Source organism: Eucalyptus grandis, chromosome 7 (assembly GCF_016545825.1).
Source record: "Eucalyptus grandis isolate ANBG69807.140 chromosome 7, ASM1654582v1, whole genome shotgun sequence".
Lineage (NCBI taxonomy): Eukaryota > Viridiplantae > Streptophyta > Magnoliopsida > Myrtales > Myrtaceae > Eucalyptus > Eucalyptus grandis.
Window position 1 is genome coordinate 17978595 of NC_052618.1, and position 22276 is coordinate 18000870.

Genomic DNA, 22276 nt, shown 5'->3' on the forward strand with positions numbered 1-22276 from the left:
GAAGGCATGACTTTGAAAATTGGAGTCGTACATTAAGAAGTCATTATGGCCGGTGATCAGAAAATGACCTGAAAAACAATTTATAGTCACTCTTTCCTTGGTGAATCAAGACCATTATCCACATGATTAAAGCAATACTTGTTCTCAAGTCCTGAAGAATCTATGGCGTCTTACGTTGGCTTTGTGTCTATCCTCTTATGGGCAATCTTTGTCATTCGAGTAATTGAGTTTTGTCATTCCAAAGCTTTGACCAATGTAAGCCATAATGGTGCAGAGAGGGTAGCTCTTCTTATGTTCAAGCATGGTCTCAAATGGAAGTTGGTAATTCCAAACAAGTTGGCAATTCAATTTGACAAAAGTTGGTAAATTGCTTTAATTTAGGTTGAAAGTTTCATAGAAGAGTTAATATACTCGAAACTTTTATTAAATCATGCATATAAAAGTTAATTAGTTAGAACAAAAACCGATAATTTGTAAATTGTAAAAGAATTGGTCATTTTATATATTTTATTAATAAATAGCAACATGTTATCTAAGAAAAAAAGTCACCGGTCATTTTTTTTTTTTTTCACCAATAATTTTTTGACACTTGCCCATGTAAAAAAGCCTCTCATTGCCATATAATTGCGGAAAATTGATTGTAGATATGAGATTAGTTATCTAGACCAAATAGCATATATGAGACCTAGTACATGAAAAATGTAAGAGTTTTTTTTTTTTTTTTACCCAGTACTCCACTTGCCAAGCTATTGACTTCGCCGACCACCTGGCGCCGCTGAGCTATCGATTTCCCATGTAATTTGGCCAAAAAATCAGGATACATTCGAGAACAATAAAATCATTGATATTTGGCATCCGGAACAGATTTTACAGAAAAAATAATGAACAAGAACGTAACATTCAAATTGCATGTAATGCTATAACCATTTGATTCGATTTCCTAAAACGATTTAATTTTTTGCATAGATTTTCCTTCCTTTTCATATAAAATACTTTTGCTTGTTTCTTTTTTTTTTTTAAATAAAGAAACTGAGTGTGCAATTTCACTGGTTATTCAAATGGAGAGATAAAATTTTCAAATTGGCATGTAATGCTATAAACATTTGAATCAATTTCCTAAAACGTTTTAATTTTGCAAAGATTTTCCTTCCTTTTCATTTAAAAAACTTTTGCCTTTTCTTTCACACGATTGTGCTATTTCACGGGATATTCAAATGGAGAGATTTTCTTCTTTAAAATGTACAACCTTTAAAAACAAGCACAAAGAACCACCGATCTAAAAGCCCTCATAGGATTTCTCCTTTGTATTTTTAAGGACAAATAACCCAAAAATTTATAAACCTATTACATGGATTTCAGTTTAGTTTTAATTTTTTAATTTGTCAATGTAATCCAAAACCTTTTTACAAATTTTCAAAGAAGTCCATCCGCTCAATTTAGGATGGAAATCGTTGATGTGGCGATCCAATTGGTAAGTGGCACAACCGGCATCTGATATGAACCATCTTAGATGAAATGACGTAGTTTTGAACTTATTTTCTCATTTTCTTTCTTTTTTTTTTTTCTTTTTTCCCCTACTCTTTCCTTCTCTAATATTTATCTTCTTCCCTCTGCCGGCAAGGACCGATTGAGGGTCGTTAGCATGTTGGTGATGGCCGGCAACCCTCACCTTCGGCCAGTGTGCTTCCAGAATGTGTTTTGAGACGAGCTCATGGTGTAAATCTTAGCACTTGTGAAGTTTGATGACCTCGAGATTAACCTGGGGAAGGAGCTGGAGCCAAGGGACTGCCTCCATGCGTTGCATTCTCCCACAGTGACATGAAGCTTGCCGTCATCACGGATCTTGGCGTAAGTCTCAAGGAAGTCCCAGCCGTCGAGCGAGACGTCGTCGGGCTTGACATTGGTAGAGCAATGGATGTGATTCGGGAGACAATGAAGATTATATTGTCTCAAGGAAAATATAACTTCAGGACGATTTGGCGTTCATTGTCTCCTCCACCTTGAAGGAGACGAATACAAGTGTTCAACAGGAAAGTAAAGAGAAAAAGAAAAAAAAAAAAGAACAAGACAAAAGAAAGAAAAATTTAAAAATTTTGCAAAACTATGGCGTTCAAATTACCTTCCTACATCAACTGCTGGCTTTACCATGTAAGATGGTTGGTGCTAACTGAGCTGCCACATAAGTGATTTCCGACCTAAATTAGCTGGATGGACTATATTAGGAATTCATTAAAAGGTTTAACTACATTAGCCAAATTGACAAATTTATGACTAAATTGGTATTTATACAATAGGATTAGGATTTTTTTTGGATATATCTCCATTTTTATTACACTATAGGTCACTAATCTAGATGTTGCTTAAATGAAAGGAGGGTTACCTTTTTCTATTAGAAAAAAATGAAAGTTACTATTTCATAATACTGGTCATTTTGTGATAAAATAGGGTGCGGTGGATGGTTGACACCTGCAATAACTAATTTCTGGAGATCATACATTAACAATAGCCAGTTTTAGAGGTACACAGTGCCATTAGCGTCCCTCTTTCTTCGCTTTTGTTTGTCGTCCTCCTTTAACCTTATTACAAAGATTCAAGATGATACAAGTTTTGGATTGATTTTGATAGGTGGACCGGTGGGTCTTGAAAGTCATTGCCTTGGAAAAATGAGTCATCCTCTAGCAAGTCATGATTGACAGTGATAAAAAATGACCCCAATAATATATTATAGTGACTCTTTTCTTGGTGAATCAAAGACCAAGCAATACCTGTTCTTAGATCCTAAAGAACCTATGACGTCTTGCGACAGCATTGTGATTATCTTCTTATTAGCAATATTTGTCATTCAAGTAATTGAATTTGGTCATTCCATCGCTTCAACCAATGTAAGTTGTATTGGTGAAAAAGGGGAAGCTCTTCGCTTTTGTTTGTCGGCCTCCTTCAACCCTTTTACAAAGATTAAAGATGTTACCGTTTTGGATTGATTTTGATGGGTGGACCGTGTGGCGGGTCTTGGAAGTCATTGACTTGTCATTGACTTGGAAAGTTAAGAGTCATCCTCTACGACCGTGTGGCGGGTCTTGGAAGTCATTGACTTGGAAAGTTAAGAGTCATCCTCTACGACCGTGTGGCGGGTCTTGGAAGTCATTGACTTGGAAAGTTAAGAGTCATCCTCTATCGAGTCATGATTGACAGTGATCAGGAAATGACCCCAACAATATATTGTAGTGACTCTTTTCTTGGTGAATCAAAGACCAAGCAATACTTGTTCTTAGATCCTGAAGAACCTATGGCGTCTTGCGGTGGCCTTGTGTCTACCTTCTTGTTGGCAATCTTTGTCACTCAAATTGTCGAATTCAGTCATTCCATTGCTTCGACAAATGTAAGTTGTATTGGTGTGGAGAGGGAAGCTCTTCTAAAGTTCAAGCATGGTCTCACTGATCCTTGGAAACGCTTGTCATCATGGACTGGTGAGGAATGTTGCAAGTGGGAAGGAGTTGAATGTAACGAGAAGACAGGCCATGTCCTCAAGCTCGATCTTCATAATCCATGTATTGAAGAGATTGATATGCTTGAACCTTCATATAAGTGCAGGTTGGGAGGTAACATAGTTCATTCTTTAACAGAACTGAAGTATTTGAAGCACCTGGATCTTAGCATCAACAACTTTTCAACCCATAAAATCCCAATGTTCTTTGCTTCTCTTCAAAAATTAGAGTATCTCAACCTCTCATATGCAGGCTTCAACGGAGATATTCCTAAGCAGCTCAATAACCTTTCCAAATTACAGTACTTGGATCTTAGTAATGACTTTGTTCTAGGTTACTTAACCTCGAACGATCTTGATTGGATGTCAAAGTTATCTTCCTTGACATACTTGCACATGTCTGGTGTTGGCCTTTCGAGTGCCAAAGATTGGTTTGGTTCCATTAACATGCTTTCATCTTTGCAATCTTTAAGATTGAGCAATTGCCAATTGCAAGATATTTCTAGCTCTTTGCAAGCCAATTTCACCTCTCTTAGATTCCTCACTATCGAGTCCAATAATTTAAGTTTTATTCCTCCATGGATCTTTAACTTGAGCAAGTTAGAACATATTGATCTGTCTGACAACTTTCATATCAAAGGTCCTTTTCCCACAGCAATCGTTGAGAATAATCAAAGGCTTGCCTTCTTTGACGTGTCTTTAGATTCGCTACATGGTGAATTTCCAAAAACATGAGCAATCTTTGCAAATTGCAAGTGGTACAATTAAGCAGTAACTACTTCAACGGGAGTATCTCCGTCATCTCGAGATGGTCCTCACGGTTGTGTCCGGAGTAAGTGGAAGATCTTTGATGTTGCTGGCAATAAATTTAGTGGTGACCTCCCCAATCAATTCGGAGATTTCAAAGAACTAGAGTTCCTCGATCTTTCATTGAACTCGATTTCTGGTTCTATTCCTTCCAATTTGGGGGAGCTATCATCTCTAAGAGAGTTGCATCTGAATGATAACAAATTGAGTGGGATTATTCCAGAAAGTATTGGGCAACTATCGAATCTGAAGGAGCTCCAAGTCCACAATAATTTTTTATATGGAGTTTTAAGCGAACTTCACTTTGAAAATCTCAGAAACTTGACCGGCTTAGACATTTCTTCCAATGAGCTCATATTAAATGTGAGCTCTACCTGGATTCCGCCATTCCAAGTTCATGAGATAGATTTGTCAGATTGTAAAGTGGGACCTGAATTTCCAAAATGGCTTCAAACACAAAGAAACATTACCAGTTTGATGATGTCAAATGTGAGCATCTCAGATGACATTCCTGATTGGCTCTACAACATTTCCACTAATATTACACATTTGGATATCTCAAGCAACATGCTTAATGGCCAAGTTCCCCAAGACATCGGAGACAAGATGCCACGGTTAATAGTACTGAGACTTTGGGGTAATAATCTCACCGGTGGTATATCAAGTTCATTGTGTAAGTTGAATGACCTGACTGAAATTAATCTCTCAAAAAACCAACTGTCTGGGAGACTTCCTCGATGTTGGAGAGCATCGCAAAAGGTGAAGACTTTTGTATTTGGGGATAACAAGTTGAATGGTCAGATTTCGAAATCCTTGTGCCATCTTCAGCAATTACAAGTTCTTAGCCTATATAGGAATGGATTTAGTGGAGTAATCCCAAATTGTTTGTCGAATCTACAACAAATGACTTTTTTTGACCTCAGCCACAATGAATTCACGGGTAGGTTACCTCCATTTGGGGAACATTCTCAATCATTGGCAATGATTAATTTAGAGAAAAATCATTTTGTTGGAGGCATTCCTCCGCAATTTTGCCAACTTCACTATCTCCGAGTCTTGAGCCTAGCACAGAATAACATTTCTGGACCCATTCCCAATTGTATTGACGGATTCTTGTCCATGGTTGATAGCACCCTTTATTTTGAGGACTGGTCATATATTTTCGGTCTCAATGTTTTGGTTAACACAAAGGGAACCAGCCAAATATATGGTGATGTGATTTCATACTTCTTCTCAATCGACCTTTCTGTAAACATGTTGGATGGGCAGTTACCAGAAGAGTTTACTAGGCTTGTCGAACTTCAAAATTTGAATCTATCTCAGAATAATTTAAGTGGTCACATACCCTCAAACATCGGTGACCTAAAACAGTTGGAATCTCTTGATCTTTCCAGAAACAAACTGTCAGGCATCATCCCTCCAAGCATATCCAACATGGACTTCCTTAGTCATCTGAATCTGTCCTTCAACAAACTCTCTGGCCGTATTCCATCCGGCAACCATCTACGTACTGTGGATGATGAATCTGTTTATCGTGGCAACAATGGACTATGTGGAGCTCCTCTTTCGAAGATATGTCCTGGAGATGAGCCACCCAGCAGGGATGGGCACAACGGTGATAATTCAAGTGGAGATAGGCCTAGCGGAGGCAATTTGGATATCCATAATTGGTTTTATGCAGGATTAGGACCTGGTTTCACAGTGGGATTTCTGGGATTTTGTAGCATCTTGCATTTCAAGCGATCTTGGAGGGTCTCTTACTTTCGAGCGATGGACAGGGCTATCAAGGAATTCTCGGTGACAACAATGATCACCATGCTTTGGTTCAAAAGAACAATTCAACGACGCAGATAGGAGCTTGTTTAGCAGGTAAGCTTGGCCCTTTTCTTGCAAACCAATTTCTTGCATCTTATCTTGGTTAAAACCATTAATGATTATATTGTGCATGTGTACCAGAAGAGTAAGAGAGGTGGAGAAACTTGCCCGACTTTGAAGAAGTGCTTTGTGTTATCAGATGGATAGGAGAGCTTCCATTTCAAGTAATAAACAGAACGTGTTTTTTAGTATTTAAATTAACGTTTTCCTCTTTTGACCTTCTCTAGTATGTGGAAGAATGAATATGTTAAGTTGCTTGGTCCAAGTTGGAAGGAATCACTGTGGAAGATATATACTCTATTTATTTGATGAACTCCATTTGAGGTCTGGGAGCGCATTGACTGCACTGCACATGATGCACCGTCGTTGTAAATTACACTTGATTTGGTAGCTAAATGAGAGTAATACAATAGTTTCTTCGAGCAACTCACCCATCTTTTCACAAAGCCATCAAGAAATAAAAGGCATCATCAATAATCACGCACCAACTCGAGCTCAAGTTTACTAGGATCCTAACTTCCCCAGTTTGTTTAGATGTTTCTTAATTTTAAGTTATAATTAGGAATGGCATATGAAATTTCACAAATGTCGTGGACGCACATGCAAAATAAATTGAAGTTGAACCTGGCTTTCTGATGAAGTGATCTCAGGACTCGGGCTTGGTGGAGCTCGAGCCAATTTGAAATTAACAAACAAGTCAGTCAAAAGTGATGCATGTGAATGTGCTGCATACATTTTGGTTTAGATAAAGATACCACAAGTGTCAATACTTTCATATGACGCTTATTTGAATATCATAAATTTTTTTCAACCACTCATGTGCAATGGTTTCTAAAAAAACTTTATTTAAGTACCATAACTTTTAATCGATTACTTAAGTGCCAAAAAAAAATTAAGAACGTCCTCCAAAGTGCCTAAAATTCAAGTTGGCATAATAATCGTAATGGACATATTTAAAAAAGTTTTTAAAAATTTCAGTTCGCAGTCTTTGACCGCGTCATCTCGACGAGTTGAAGAATACAGGCCTGCTGACAGAAGCAAATGAAGAGGAAAGTGCTTTGGTATGCGTCTTTCGAACTTTCTCTTGGGAAATATTTTGGTCTGCTTACATTGGAATGAGTCGCAGATCCAAGCGTGCAGAGCTACTTTCGATTTAGGCTTTAATTGTTTGTATTTTTGCGAAGAAAAGCAGGAAAGATTACCATTGGAGTATGGTTTCGCAAGGATCAAAATTAGCTTGCGGTGTTGTTTTTCAGCTATCCCTGATCGGGTGCGGCGTCCGATTGCTGGCTCTTTTTAAAATTTTGGGTGACATTACACTCAAGTATATAAAATCATTAGAAAACCTCTCTCCCTTCCTCCATTTCTCCTTCTTTTACGCCTCACTCAGCTACCTGTCGCCGCTTTTGTAGTCCGTCCATTGAAAGACCTTAGATATGAGAGTTTATTTTAAACAGTAAGCATTTCATAAGCTCCGTCTAGTTTTTTTTTTTTGGTTGAAAGCTCCGTTCAGTTTTTTTTTTTTTTTTTGGACTAAAAATGTTGACATAACTTAGTTTTTTTAGGAGAAGTGGCACCAAGTAAGTACCTTATAAAAAAGAAAAAGAAAAACCAAAATTCGATAACGAGGTTCGACCACCCTCTCGGATGTGTAGGTCCTTTATAAAAGTAGAACTAGATCTAGACTAACGTATAGAGTTGCATAATAAATGAAAAAAAATTTATGTCCGCATGATAGGCATGTGTTATTTTTTTTTTTTAAAACTTAGTAATAAAAGGATGGAAAGAGGCAATCAGCATGACTGCCTCCTTGAGGCATTACCCTAAAAATCCCACACTCGCTACATATGTGATCATATTTTGACATAGAATTCACCTTTCTCATAAGATTGATGTTATACTATTATTTGATCAATCACGCCCAAGTTAAGACTCTATACCCTCGAATAATGCGTCAAAAAAGAAATGGAAGAGATATATCTCACAGTCAAGTTTTGGTTCACTTGTGAAGTATTCACCACACTTGATATTTCATTTTTTATAGTTTGAACTCGGAATGCTTCGAGAGGGAGAGTTGCTGAAAGTCAAATGTTCAGCTTGTAAAAAAGTCAACCATGAGACATTGGATTGAAAATCGAGTGACACAATTGGCTTAAAATGAGTATGAACCTATCAACTCGCATTGTATGCATGGCCATGAACTGGGGAATGCAATAAGTGATATTGCGCAAAACTATTTTGCATAATACGTCTGAATCAAGTCTATCAGGTTTAAGTAAATAAAGCTAATATCTAAACGTTGAGGATGAATTATCACTCTGTTTTATTACATGCACAAATGGGGTATCGTGGGCCTCACCCCCAGTTGCCACAGGAAGCAGGTCCAAGTGGGCCATGCTAACGTCGTCTAAAGCCCACTGAAACTTCAATCTTTTTGCGTTGGAGAGAGAGAGAGAGAGAGAGAGAGAGAGAGGGAGAGAGATGCAGTTTGATTCTTAAGCTAAATTATTATTTAATACTGACACATATGCAAATTCAGTATTAAAGCATCATCAAGAAACCCCATTTTCCAAAAATGAATTCCGGACCCATATAATTCTCCATCATCCTTAGAAACCATATGAGACATGAATTAAAACTCAAGTAGATAAATCAAATGTAAATTATATTTTTATTTGGTTGCGTAAGGTAGGGGTGTCAAAAAGGCCTGACCCGACCCGACCCGACCCGAACACGAAACATGTATAATACATGTTTCGTGTTCGGGTAGTGTTCGGGTAACAAATATAAAACAAGCAAAACAAATGTGTTTCGGGTTGTGTCAGGTTCGAACATTGTTCGACCCGAAACAAGTTTTCTAAAGTCCAAACACGCCAAAACCCAAAAACACAAATGCTTAAGGCTTTAGCCCCAAACACGAACAGTCGAACACACCTCAAGCACTAAAGGCTGAAAGCACATACCTCGTCGGGTCCGCCTTCTTCTCCGACGAGTGCGCCTTCTCGTGGAGTCCGCTGCCGCCCTCGATCAACGCGCCTCCGCCTCGCCGTCGCCGTCGCCACCCCTCGCCTCCGCCTCGCCAACGCCGAAACCTTTGCCACCGCATGCGGCCGACCATCGTCGACAGCTTGGGGACTGGGTTCGCTCGGCGATCATGGCGCTCGCTTCTCGCCTCGTTTCCAAGTCCCGGCAGGTGAGGAGCCCCCTCCGGATCCACGCGCCTTCCCCCTCTCGTCGCTCGTCAAATGCCGTCCCGAATTTCTGCTCGATGGCGCTCAACATTGGCTGTGGAGATCGGGAATTTTGCGTTTCGCAAAGTCGCCACTTTCCGCTTGGGCGATTGTTGATGATTGTCTGTTGCTCTTCGTTGCGTGGCGATTTGATTCGGCGATTGTGTTTCTGTGCGCTTGAATTTTTAGATTCTTGTATTAAGGAAATTGCTTGTCTGATGCATTTATTTGTCTATGAAATTCTTTGGGTTCAAGTTAAAAGTTAAGCTGAAGCACTAGGCGAGAAGCGGTATGTGCTTTCGAACAACATCATGAACAGGAGGTAAAGTTCTTTAAAATTGATTGATGGGTCTTTCTTGTTCGAGCAAAACTGTTAAAATGAATGGTTGGTTGGAGTGTGAATGGGCGGTAGAAGAGGAAGAAGGCTGTAGGCAATGTCTTTCGCCTTTTATCAAGCTTCAGTGTTTCAATATCTCATATTAGCCTCGATTCTGGGGCCGGAACAGTTTTGCTGTGAGATTCTCAATTATGGATTGACAAGTTCTGGAGAATAGAGTAACGTATATTTGTTTTCCTGTGGATCTTTTGGTCTCTTCATATGTGTGGAAGCAGCTTTGCTTAATATGTGCACTCATTGTGGGGGGATGGTGGCTGCTGGAAAAATGTTCAAACGATGGCCTTTTGAGTGGGATAGCTCTATTATTTGTACTTCTATGATATGTGGGTATGCACGTAATGGGCTGCCGGATGAGGCAATATCACTATTTTGCCGTTGTAAAGTAGAAGGGAGCATAATTCTTGATGAAATTGCATCAATTTCAATACTTGGTGTTTGTGGAACTTTAGGGTCTGATAGGATGGGTGAGCAGATTCACTGCCATGTTCTTAAATTTGGATTATTTTCAGATTTAGAGGTAGCAAACGCATTGATCAGTATGTACTCAAAGTGTTGGAATATGGATGCTGCTAAAAAAGTCTTTAACATTATTGGAAGCTTTGGACAAAAAAGGTTATCTTTTCACTTGAAGATCCCATGTGGCCAAGAACGAGTCTTTGGTCTTTAGGGTGGATTTGGCCACTGCAGTGAGGTTCAAGATCATGGTTTGGAAGACCAAGAGGTATAAGGTAATAGTGGTGGGTGCTAATGTGACTCTCAATGATCAGGCTGCTAAGAACACCGGCAAGAAGGACAAGGATGTCAAACTAAAGTCTGGGGTGGGTAAGAATTTAGGGGGTTGTTGCTTTTGGCAGGTGGGGACTTTTGTTGTTGCTTTAGCTTTGATTTTGCTTGACTAAGGGCTGAGTTGGACTCTCCCTTGTGTGAGGAAGGCTGAGAATGAGATTAATTTTCTGGTATTCCTGGATAGTGGGCAGTGCTGATTATTGTTTGCATTAGAAATGAGTGCTGGTTAGCGTTTGGATTAGAAATGATATATTTAATGGAAGAGGGAAAAAAATCATTGTTTTGGGATGGTTTTGTTGAATGAAGATTTGAATGAATCATGGTGTTTGGTTCTTATGATATGTAGTCCTTATCCTTCATTACATTGAGTTCTTCGGGGTTGTTCAGATTCCTGGTCTTTGCAAACAGAGTGAATTTTGTTTGCCTTCTTAAAAACTTGCATAGTCCTACTATGAGGCTCATCTTTTAGAAGAACAAGATGTGATCCAAGATATCATTCTGTCTGTGTTCTACTTTTAGCGATATTGGGAGCTGCTACTCTGTAATTTGATCAGAGAGTAGTAGGCAGTAGGCACCGCCACAAAGAGGAACCTCTATCTGTTGCTATATTAGCCAAAAGGAACATCTGTTACTGTCAATGATACAAAGTCATAAAATCTTCCTAGTTGAATAATAGCTTGTTGCCTATCAAGTTTTTAATCATCCTAGCAGATTCTGAAGAAAGGAGAAGATTGCATATTTTACTCTAGAAAGTAAACCCTTTTCAGCATATTTACCGAGCTCACCATACCTTATGAATTCGTGGGCATTGGCAAGAAGTGCAGCTTTTCTTATTTCCGATTCTCTAGCATCTTCTTTTCCAATTGTATGAATGTATTTCTTAAACATTTACTTCTGTCTGACCCCATTTTAACTTCTTTCTTTTCCCCACATGCATATGCTTGTGCTCATTTGTAGAAGATACATTCATTTGAGGCCCGCCAAAAGAAAAAAGAGACAAAAATCAATCCAATGCTAAAAAATAAAGAGCCAAGCCGAGGCTTGGAATGTTTCGTAATAACGTATAACAGTTGCGATAAGTCACGAACAACAATGAAGATGAATGCCCCCATTCGACTTTCACCCGAAAAAAAAGAAAAAAAGAAAAAAAGAAAAAAAAAGTGACAACCCGGAAACCTGACCCGACCCGAATTTCCTATGCGAGTTTAATGTGTTTCGGGTCGGGTCACAGTATGTGACCCGTATGTTTCGGGTTGGGTCGGGTAACATCAAGACCCGACCCGTTTACACCCCTAGCGTAAGGGACCGAGTCGGTGTCGAACAAAGACTATATAAGCCCTAGGCACATGATGTCTTGGGCTAGTTGGACTAATACGATTGGACTTGGGTAATAGATGGTTTACTTTGTCTCATCCTCATTCCGCAGCAGATCAAATTTGGGCTTGCGACACTCTTGGTGTTCGGTGCAATATCTGTTGGTTATGCCGTGAAGTGTAACCCGAGATTTTACACTAATCGAGAGAATCATAATTGTAAGCATAATCTTATAATGACATAAACATCCATAAAAAGATAATGGGGTGTGCAATACGAAAAGGGGTCACTTCTTATGTCACGTCCAAATATGTCAAATCATTATCCTTCTCGGCATATGTTTGGAATTCCCAAAAGGCTAAAACATTTGGTTGGATCGATAGTTTTAATGTAGAATGTTATCTTAATATTGGATTAACTATACATGAACAAGCAAGTCTAATGAGATGGCCTCTCAATGGACACAACCGCTGGATTAATTCAAATTTAATAAAAGTTAAAATGTTTAATGAGACAACTCAAACCCAACGTCCATTCTAAGTAGCCTTTTCGAAATAATGAGAAAGCAGTAAAGGCCAATCGTTGTAATCTCAAAATCCGTCATTTTATGTCGAGCAACTAGGGAAAGATGCGGGACTTTACCTTTGGACATCATATAAATGAGATTCTTCACTTATAACGTATATAAATACTAAAATACAATATTCTCTTCAAAATATGAAATAAGTGATCATTCATGTAAGAAGATTTAAGATAATAAAGTTTTAAATAAATTATACTATGAGAATGATGATAAGTCAATCCCATGGCATGTCCTATTTTAACAAAGTTTCCTAGAATTCTTTCAAAAGCCCATGTTTATTGTTAGTACATTTTATGATAACGTGTTATAACAAAATTGTGAAAACCGTTATAGAGTCAATTAACTACTAGCTTATCCCACAAATATTTTAATTTCCAAAATTAAATGCAAATTTCTCTCTTCAGACAACCATTTAAATTTCTTTCCTAAATAGTTCCCATCTTAGAATTTTTTTCTATCTCTCAACTGATTAATTTAAATATATATTCATACGTATATGCTTGGATTTTTTTTTAATAGGTATGACTCTGTATGGCCATGGCTATTAATAAATGTATCAGTTAATTTTATCAGTTTTTTCTTAAATTACATGTGAAATGGAAACTTGAGGAGAAGAAGAAAGAGTAACTTGGCTAAGAGGAAAATTACATTGTCCCCAAAAATAATTGTCTAGTCCAACTTTAAAAGGTAAAGTATAATGTCATAAAATCTCTTAAAAAATTTCAAATGCTTATACACGTGAAAATAATTTTAGCATTAGCATTAATCGTATGCAAGTAAAATATGTAAAGTGTATAGCATTTCATTTCAAAAGAATGTATCAAAAAGGATACAAGAAAGATAGAATATATCAGAAAAACATATAGCCTTGACCACTTCAAATCAAACCCACTTAGATTGGGACAAATAGGGGTATGGAGCGCACTACTAAAAAATAAACAAGGATTTAGAGGGTGAATCAAGTAAGGTGTGACGTGTCACTCTTGATTGCATGCTAAGTGTTATTGAGACAGGGTTTAGTGGAGCCCAAGCCAGTTGACTTATAAGCTCCAGCTCAAAATGATACATTTGAATGTGGTGCAGATTTTTTTGGGGTCAATAAATCCAAGTCCCCAAAAGACCAACGATGTGGAATAGAGAGGGCATTTTGCTGACTTTGATTGATAATTTAGACGTACGATGATGATATTTTTTTTTTCAGTCCTACTCTATTTTTATGCTACACTCACTCTCAGACTTTTGCCCTGCCTCTTGCAGGGTGTGAGAGTCGAAATCCAGTCCTGAAACTTATACGTCCCCACCCCATCCCCCCTGAGAAGGTGGGGATTTGAACCCCTCACCTCCCGTACGATGATGATATTGGTTGAACTAAGCTCGTTATGCTCGAATTGCAAGTTGGGCTCTGAGAGAATGGAGTGGACACCATGCGATGCTGAGTTCTTGCTAAAACCATCCTTTAAAAAAATATTTGAATACACGACATTGAGAGGAATACACCATGCATAGCAATTGACAACAAGAAAAAAAAATGCAAACAATGTATACATATATACATATGTAAAAAGAACGTTATTTGAAGATCTTCTGACATACTTTTGGAAGGTTATTGCAGAGTTTAAAATATTTAAATTTGGAATTTGAAATATATGAGAGATGGCATAAATCGTATATATGAAATTTGAAATTGGCGTTCATGCCAGATTTTTCGGCGAGGTAAATCACTGATGATATTCAAGTGATCAATTTTTGAAATTGTAATAGTCAAGTGAACGGAAAAAAAATGTTTTGGCATTCAAGTGAGCATTATATGAAAATTATGATATCTGCGCTGTTTTTTTTTTTCGGTAAAAAACACCTGCGCTATTTTCACTCTAATAATATTAAAAAAAATGTAACTTTCAGATTATCATGTAATGCAATAACCATATGAATCAATTTCCTAAAGCGAATTTATTTTGCAAAGTTTTTCCTTCCTTTTCATATATAAAACTTTTGCCTTTTGTCTTTTTAACACGAGTATGCTGTTTCACTAGTCATTCAAATGGTGAGATTTTCTTCTTAAAAATGAAAAACCTTCCACACTAAACGTAGATGTCCTTGACCTGATTCGGCATGGACCTGAGGTCGCCGGACCTCGATTTAGAGCAGATTTGAGGCGGTGACTGCCGTTGACTTCAGACCCGAGCCTGACAATGGCCGCGAAGGCAGCGGGCCTGGAGGAGATGCAAGCGGGGAGAGGGGCGATCGTGGCCCAAAGTTCTACTTGGCCTTTTGATATTCTTGGCCAAAAAAGAAAAAAATGTTTTCTTTCGATTTTGAAAATATTGAATTTATCTATCTTTTTAATAATAAAAGCAACATGTTGGCTAGCGGGTCGCCATATCGATACGATTAGTCACAACAAATGTCATGTGAGGTCCGTTTGATATAATGGTGATCGTTTTTATTCCTCAAGCGAAAATTCATGCCTTTTTTGAGACATTTAAATAAAAAGACCTTTATGTCTTTTTTTGGAGCTATGGTGACGTTTTTTTTTTTTTTGGTCATAACTATAGTGGCCTATAGTGGCCCTGGAATTGGAGTGAATGGCTATGATTAGAAGAAGATGATCTAACGGCTCTCATTTCTTGAGGATTAGATCCTCTGGACGCATGTGTATGTTTCAGGATCATTGCCACCTGAAGATTTATCGGGTGGACCCGAAGAGGGGTGGGCCGGGTCAAGCCTCCCACAATTGGATGGTCAATGTTATTTCATGTATGTTAAACTCGATAATGTTAAAAGTTAGATAATTGGATAAGTATATTGGAAATTTTAAAATTTATTACGAAAGTACACTTGAGTCTTAAAACTTTTAAAAGTGCAATTAAATTTTAATACTTGTTGCGGAAGTGCAATCAAATCCGAAAATTAAAAAAAAAAACAATTAAATCCTAAAACTTGTTAAATTAATTCAATTAAGTTCTTTTGTTGATTGCGCTTTTTTAAAGTTTTAAATTCGATTATACTTTCGTGATAAGTGTTAGGACTTGATTGCACTTTATGAAAGTTCTAGGACTTGATTGCATTTTAACAAGTTTTAGAATTTCATTACATTTATCTTTTAAATAATTTATCGATTTCCTCCTCTTTCCCCTCTCTTGCTCAGGTTAAATTATTATTTTTTATCTTTCTCGATAATTTAGGGTCTCTATAGGTTGACTTTTCTCTTTTAATATTAAACACTCAAAATTTTCATAAAATGTAAACATTCACATTTAAATTTTAATATAAATTTTTTATGATTTTCTTTCTAAAAATTTAAATCATAATTTAAATTTCGATGGAAAAATATCAAGAAGCTGAATAGAAACGTACTTAGCATTCTTCAACATCTCCTTCTTTTCAATGCACGTATTGACCTTAATGAACCAATCCTTAATTTTCATCTGGAAACTTAAAAATAAGAGTTATCTGGAGCGGAAAGGTGGATCCTAGAAATCCTTATCATAAACTGCTGGTGTCCATCGAGCGAAGTTAGGCTTTACTCAATCTATTGCTGGAACTCGAATGAGCTTGAATTCTCAAGCTAGCTTTATTGCGTGACGGGCTTGATTGGATAGAGCTTAATTCGATTCAGCTTGGTTATCCAACATTAAGGGCTTAGGTTCTTGTTAAATCTAGTTTCGAAATCACCACAGACGTTACTTATCCTTAAGGAATGAGCTGATGTCGAATGGACTGACAAATATATTGTCAAAAAGCTAGCCTGCAAGGATTAGACTTATGACGTTCTTGTGTTAAGCGAAGTGTTAAGAAGACCGAGCGATCTGCATTTGATGTTCGCGCCGTGCAAACTTGATAAGATTTGAATTGATCACATTTCGAGTGTTCGGTGATTAAAGCTCAAGTCGCTTCGGTTTGTTTACACCTAATGCAGTTGGTCAAACTTGAGGTCTCACATCAATTTTCTTCAAATGTCAGGGGATAGAATGCAACTCAGGCATTCCCACCTTGAATTAATCCTCTGGAAGTAATGCCAATGATTGCACAGAGCATCTCCAACCACTCTTATATTTGTCTCTTCTCTCTTCTCTTTGGGTCTTGTATCTTCTCTTCTTGTTTTCATCGGTTCATATCGTCCACAACATTGGATTTCTTTAGTCGATGATTGCAAAAAGCATTTGTATGTCTCTTCTGGTTTGTCTCTTTCACCATCCAATTTTTCTACATGTCTTATGTACGAAGAATATAGGAGGATTCAAGAAAACAACGATTCAAAGATAAATTTCCTAGGAGAAAAATGTTCTTCACTGAAAGCCATAATACACACTATTATTCTACAATACATAATGCTATTTATATTAAGAAGACAACTAGATTTCCTATTCTATATTCCGAATATCTAATTTGACAGATTGACCGAAATCAAATCATATCTACCATTCTAATCTAATATTTCAATAGCAGAATCAAATCATACTCTAATCTAATCTTCCGATGGTTTACCAATAGTATTATCAATCTTATCAATGTACTGTAACGGATGTCCTTGTGTTACCGTCATTCTCTTCTGCTCGCCTCCAAGCACAGATGACATTGTATACGTTATCAACTCCTTGCCAGCCTGTCTCGTCTATATTATTTAGCAACAATACATTGCACCGCTGTAGTCTGATTATCTCGCTTGAATTATGACGGTCTTCAGGTTCACTTATGGTGTAACACTAGGCTTGGTTTTGACTGTTTTAGCTGTTGGAGCAGCTCCTGATGAATCCCTCATTACTCACGTACCAGGCTTTCATGGCTCTTTACCCTCTAGTCATTATGCAGGGTACAAAATCCACCTTTGTCCTTACTGTCATTTCGATCTCAGCCTCGTTTAATTGTCTAAGAGAATTCTGAGTTCGTTATTTGCAGGTACGTCGCTATACCGGGAAACCCTGGAAAGAAGAATTTGTTCTACTATTTCATTGCGTCTGAAAGGAATCCTAGCAAGGACCCTGTAGTACTGTGGCTTAACGGAGGACCCGGTTGCTCCAGCTTCGATGGTTTTGTTTTCGAACATGGTATTCGAATTAAGCACCAAACCATATGATGATGTTTTTGCAGTCCCATGTTGCAAGGTCCTATTTTCATGGCCGTACCTACATGCAGGACCATTTAATTTTCAAGGAGGAAAGTCAAACGGAAGCTTGCCCATACTTCAGCTCAATCCCTTCAGCTGGTCTAAGGTCAGTAAAATCGTTTCTGTTTTGTGAACTTCTCCATTCACTTACTGGATTTCATGTTGTCGTAGAATAATTTGTAACTCATTGTTTCCTGAGGTCTATAAGGAAGTGCTCTTGCTCAATTTTCAGGTCTCCAACATTATCTATTTGGATTCACCATGTGGAGTGGGTTTATCATACTCTAACGATCCACGCAATTATGCGACAGGAGACCTTCAAACCGCCTCTGACACGCATGCCTTTCTTCTCAAGGTAACAACGCACCTGCACTAATCTGAATGTGTTAGGTTTAAGTCGGCCGGTCAATTTACAGGAAAGGAATAAGTAGGATAGCAGTAGAGCAGCTGCTAATAAGCCATTGTATTGAAGGCACTCCTCTTAATCTTAATATGTAAAGCCGCTGAATCATTTGTTTTTGGATTCAGTGGTTCGAGCTCTATCCAGAGTACCTTTCAAATCCATTCTACATATCAGGAGAGTCATATGCTGGAGTTTATGTGCCAACTCTTGCCTCCAATGTAGTAAAAGGTACGGTGTACTCAACAAAATTCCAGGTTCATCTGTCTAGTTTTGTCAGTAATTGCAATTGAATTTTTCTTTCAGGAATTAAGAAAGGTGAAAAGCCTCTGATCAATTTCAAGGTATCCATCTCCTCTTCCCATCCTCTGCTGAATGACTTGGGCAACACCCAATTCCATGAGGATGGCTTTGACTGACTGAACTTTTTAAATATGAACAAATGTACCTTACTGCAGGGTTACCTCATTGGAAATGGGATTGCAGATGATGAATACGATGGCAATGGTCATGTGCCTTTCTTCTTTGGTATGGCGCTGATCTCAAGCGACATTTTTGAGGTCAGTTAAACAGGGAAGCTAGCACTAATGAGTGGATTTGTGCTCTCAAGAGGTCCCATGAGTATGTTTAGCAGAAGCTTTACAATTGATTCTGCAGGATTGTCAGGCTACATGTAAAGGGAAATTTTATGACCCCCAAATGACCGATGCCGACAGAATATTCTCAAGGCTTACGCGGTGCGACGTTGTCCCTTTCACATTAATTTGGGACATGTGTATGAGCTTTAATAGCAATAGAACCGATACTATCCTCAAATAGATCTGCAAGTGGGATACGGCCTATAAATTGACATTTTTTCCCTCTACTTTCTAGGCTGTGACAGATTTGAATAGCTACGACATTCTTGAGCCATGCTACCGCTACCCAGGCAACAAGGTCACGAGTCTGCCTCTTGGCCACCATCATTTGGGGGTGATTGAGAAGCCTCTCTACACAAGAGAAAGAATGTTCAGTTACGATTCACCTCTTTGGCTATTAGGAAAGGACAACACGGTTACATCGAGTCCCCAGTCTGCAAATGCGTTCCACATCCCATGCTTTGTGAGTAATTCGAGCTTTTAGTATGCACGATTAATTTTCTATTGCTTTTCCAATCTCATCTGGAGGTTGAAAGTCAAATTCCAGGGCATCGTAAATGTAAGCACAGCGACATTTTAGTGCTTTCTGTGAAAACTAGAACCTTCAATCGCTGTTGCTATGCTTGATTAGTTACGTTTAAGATAAAAGATGGAGATTTTTTTTTTTTTTTGGCCTAAGATAAAAGATGGAGATTTGCATTACACATTTGTTAACAAAAGACCGATATATCTGTTACTATAATGTGAGTCCAAATTTACACTGGGCGAGACCCAAAAACAGTGCTCGTTCTCTCCTCGAGATAAGTCAAGCATCAGTATCCCATTACGTATCATAATGTTCTCAGCTGTGAGTTTGCAGAATGATGATCTCGCAACTGCATGGTTAAACAACGAAGCAGTTCGGGAAGCAATCCACGCAGCACCGGTAAAGTGTTAAATTTGTTGCTTTTCTTTGCTACAGAAATGTCGAGCTTCCAGTTATTTGATTGGGCATTTGCTTAAATTACATGTAATAGGCGAGTGTGGCAGGTCCTTGGGAGATATGTGCCATTAGAGTGCGGAGAAACTATACCATCGATACAGGAAGTATGATCCCGTATCATAAAAGTTTGATTTCTGAGGGATACAGGGCACTGATATACAGGTGAGATATGTGATGTTCAAGCCCTCTACATTACTGAGATGTCTCTTCTTGCCATGGCACTCCTAATAGGATTGATGTAACTTGAACTTGTCGAATTAATCTATTTGATCCTAATAGTTGTTGCCACTTTTTCTTTTGATTGTCGTTAATTGACAGTTCTTTTATCTGCTCTCAGTGGAGATCATGATTCAGTCGTACCTTACACTGGTACTCAAGCGTGGACCAGGTCACTTGGATACAAAATTGTTGATGAATGGAGATCGTGGATCTCCAGCGAGCAGGTCGCTGGGTAAGTTATTACTTCATCCCATGCTTGGCAGTAATGCTTAGCACTTGCAAGGTATAATCTTATCAACTAGTACTCATGGTCAAAGAGTAGAAATGTTGCAAATACTCTGTTCATTCATATTTCCGTCGCTTTTAAGTGCATCCACGAATTCAAATTATCATGCAATGCCACTGTGGGTGATTACGCTATGCTGCTCTAAGCATTTTACTCTAAGCATTCAAGCTTTTCCAACTCGTTTCAGGTATCTGCAAGGGTATGACCACAACCTCACATTCCTAACTGTCAAGGTCAGGAACCAATGAACCTTCTTACCCATCATATCTTAAGACTGGCAATTCGTTGCACAAAAAAGACTAGAACAAGGTCAGGGCATTATCATGAAGAGCGTGCCGTTTTCTGCATATTTCGGTCACTCTGTCAAAACAATCTGGAATGTGGCACAATGCAATAGAACAATGCTGATAATATATACTTAATCTCTATGGACAGAAGATGCGACAGTATACAAAACGATGTCAAAAGTTCTTCCTCAATGTCTACGACAAAATAGAAAGAGTTGTCTTTTTTTTGGTAAGAACAAAATAGAAAGAGTTGTCTCTGTCTAAATCCTAGAGAAAAACTCAATTTATCCTTAACGAACTAATCTCGTATGATGTTTGAAAATGAGATATTTGAAGTTCAAATTCACAAATCCTTGCCTTTTGATAGTTGATACCGAAGATGAAAACCTTTGTCTCGCTTTTGAGGCTCAGAAGCAATTCTATTCTTTGTTTTACGGGAATGCACTTAAGCCGATTTATTTCTAATCGCACAAGTGCCGCTCGTTGTACTAGTCATCTAGTTGTCTGATGCTAATAATAACCGTCTTGTCATTGGTGCAGGGAGCGGGGCATACTGTCCCTCAATACAAGCCGCGGGAATCATTGGATTTCTATACTCGTTGGCTAGATGGAAAACCAATCTGAAATTACTACATCGCAGAACAGGACCAATAGAACTTATGTACCTGAAAAGTTCATCAAGTTTTCAATAAAATCTTGCTGTGCTGTTTCTTGATTTCTCCACTGTGCTCAAAACAGCCGACTTGAATTTGGTCTATATTGTAACATAGGGAGAGATCGGTACTCCCGACTTTTGTTCAATGTCTCCAAAGAGACTAGACGAATGAACTTTGTTATTGCATCCGGTAAAGTATGACAGATGTAATCGACATTGACACAGATGAATCATGCATTAATACTTGTTATACTGCAAAACTTACTGTATATATTACTGATCCCCATGTTATGCCGTAATTCAAAATCATGCATCAATTCTTGTAATGCAATGCAATGAAGATCTCTTTGAATCCAAAACCCTTTATGATATCTGTGATGGAAGAAATTGAAGGACAAATACTCGCAACTCACATGAAGAAGAGAATGAGATGGATAGACTTTTCGTTCATTTCACCTTTAACAAGATCGATTATAAGACTCTCCTATTTATAGACTTGTTATGTATGTATCAGTTTGAGATTTTTTATGGTCATTTGGGGTAAATTTGTTATAGGTGTACAAATTTGGGGTCAATTTGTCATAGGTATACTAATTTAAAGTTTTTCGTCTTATTCATCATTTTTTTTTTGGGTTCATTTTTGAAGAAAAGCAATACACAATTACATGGCCACATATTTATTATGATAAGAAACGACACAAATGGTCAATGCGAAGACAACACGAAAATACGAATTACCAGCCCATCCTCCCCGCTGGATCGAAAGGGCAAACCTAAGCATTTTTTTTTAACTGTAAGTTGGTAAAACGTCATGCAACGTTAAGTAAATGAGCCCCAAATTTATCGAAGAGTGCCTCTATCTTGATAGTAATAATCCTCAACTATTCTTTATTCGTAAAGGATTTTCTACTCGCTTATCTCAAAACATTTAACCCTAATTTCTTTTGATTCTATATCTTCATTTGGATAAGATCTCTTCAGTGATGGCTCAATAATATCAATGTTAACACATATAATTTAGTCGTGAACTCAAAAGTAAACCACATTCATGTAAATAATATCAATGTTAACACATAGTTTCTAGCTATGTGGTCTGTTGCTCTTGAGTCTATAGTTCACATTGGATGGGATTCAACAAGTATTACAATGCTAGAAACAAAAACATTACTTAAAAGTAATGGAGTAATAGGGTACCTCTTTCGGCTCAGTGCATTCACGAGCAAAGT

At 37.9% G+C, this 22276-nt stretch overlaps 2 protein-coding genes and 1 long non-coding RNA gene across 3 annotated transcripts; all 3 read left to right on the top strand.

The window, feature by feature from the left end:
- Nucleotides 1-3181: 3181 nt before the first annotated feature.
- On the top strand, nucleotides 3182-6145 carry LOC120286248 (receptor-like protein EIX2). Its single transcript, XM_039317534.1, has 2 exons — nucleotides 3182-3915; nucleotides 4357-6145. The coding sequence occupies exons 1-2, from the start codon at nucleotides 3182-3184 to the stop codon at nucleotides 6143-6145; spliced, it is 2523 nt and encodes an 840-aa protein (XP_039173468.1).
- Nucleotides 6146-9681: 3536 nt separating this feature from the next.
- On the top strand, nucleotides 9682-11014 carry LOC104444361. Its single transcript, XR_005553295.1, has 2 exons — nucleotides 9682-9718; nucleotides 10391-11014. It is a non-coding gene; the product is annotated as an uncharacterized LOC104444361 (long non-coding RNA).
- A 5941-nt stretch (nucleotides 11015-16955) lies between these two features.
- Nucleotides 16956-21303, top strand: LOC104455128 (serine carboxypeptidase-like 20). The gene is made up of 14 exons (XM_039317535.1): nucleotides 16956-17289; nucleotides 17376-17524; nucleotides 17613-17689; nucleotides 17816-17938; nucleotides 18112-18214; nucleotides 18290-18327; nucleotides 18442-18543; nucleotides 18676-18720; nucleotides 18857-19084; nucleotides 19481-19546; nucleotides 19638-19765; nucleotides 19941-20054; nucleotides 20296-20341; nucleotides 20936-21303. Exons 1-14 carry the CDS (start codon nucleotides 17150-17152, stop codon nucleotides 21017-21019), a joined length of 1443 nt encoding a protein of 480 aa, XP_039173469.1. The 5' UTR covers nucleotides 16956-17149; the 3' UTR covers nucleotides 21020-21303.
- The last annotated feature ends 973 nt before the right edge of the window (nucleotides 21304-22276 follow it).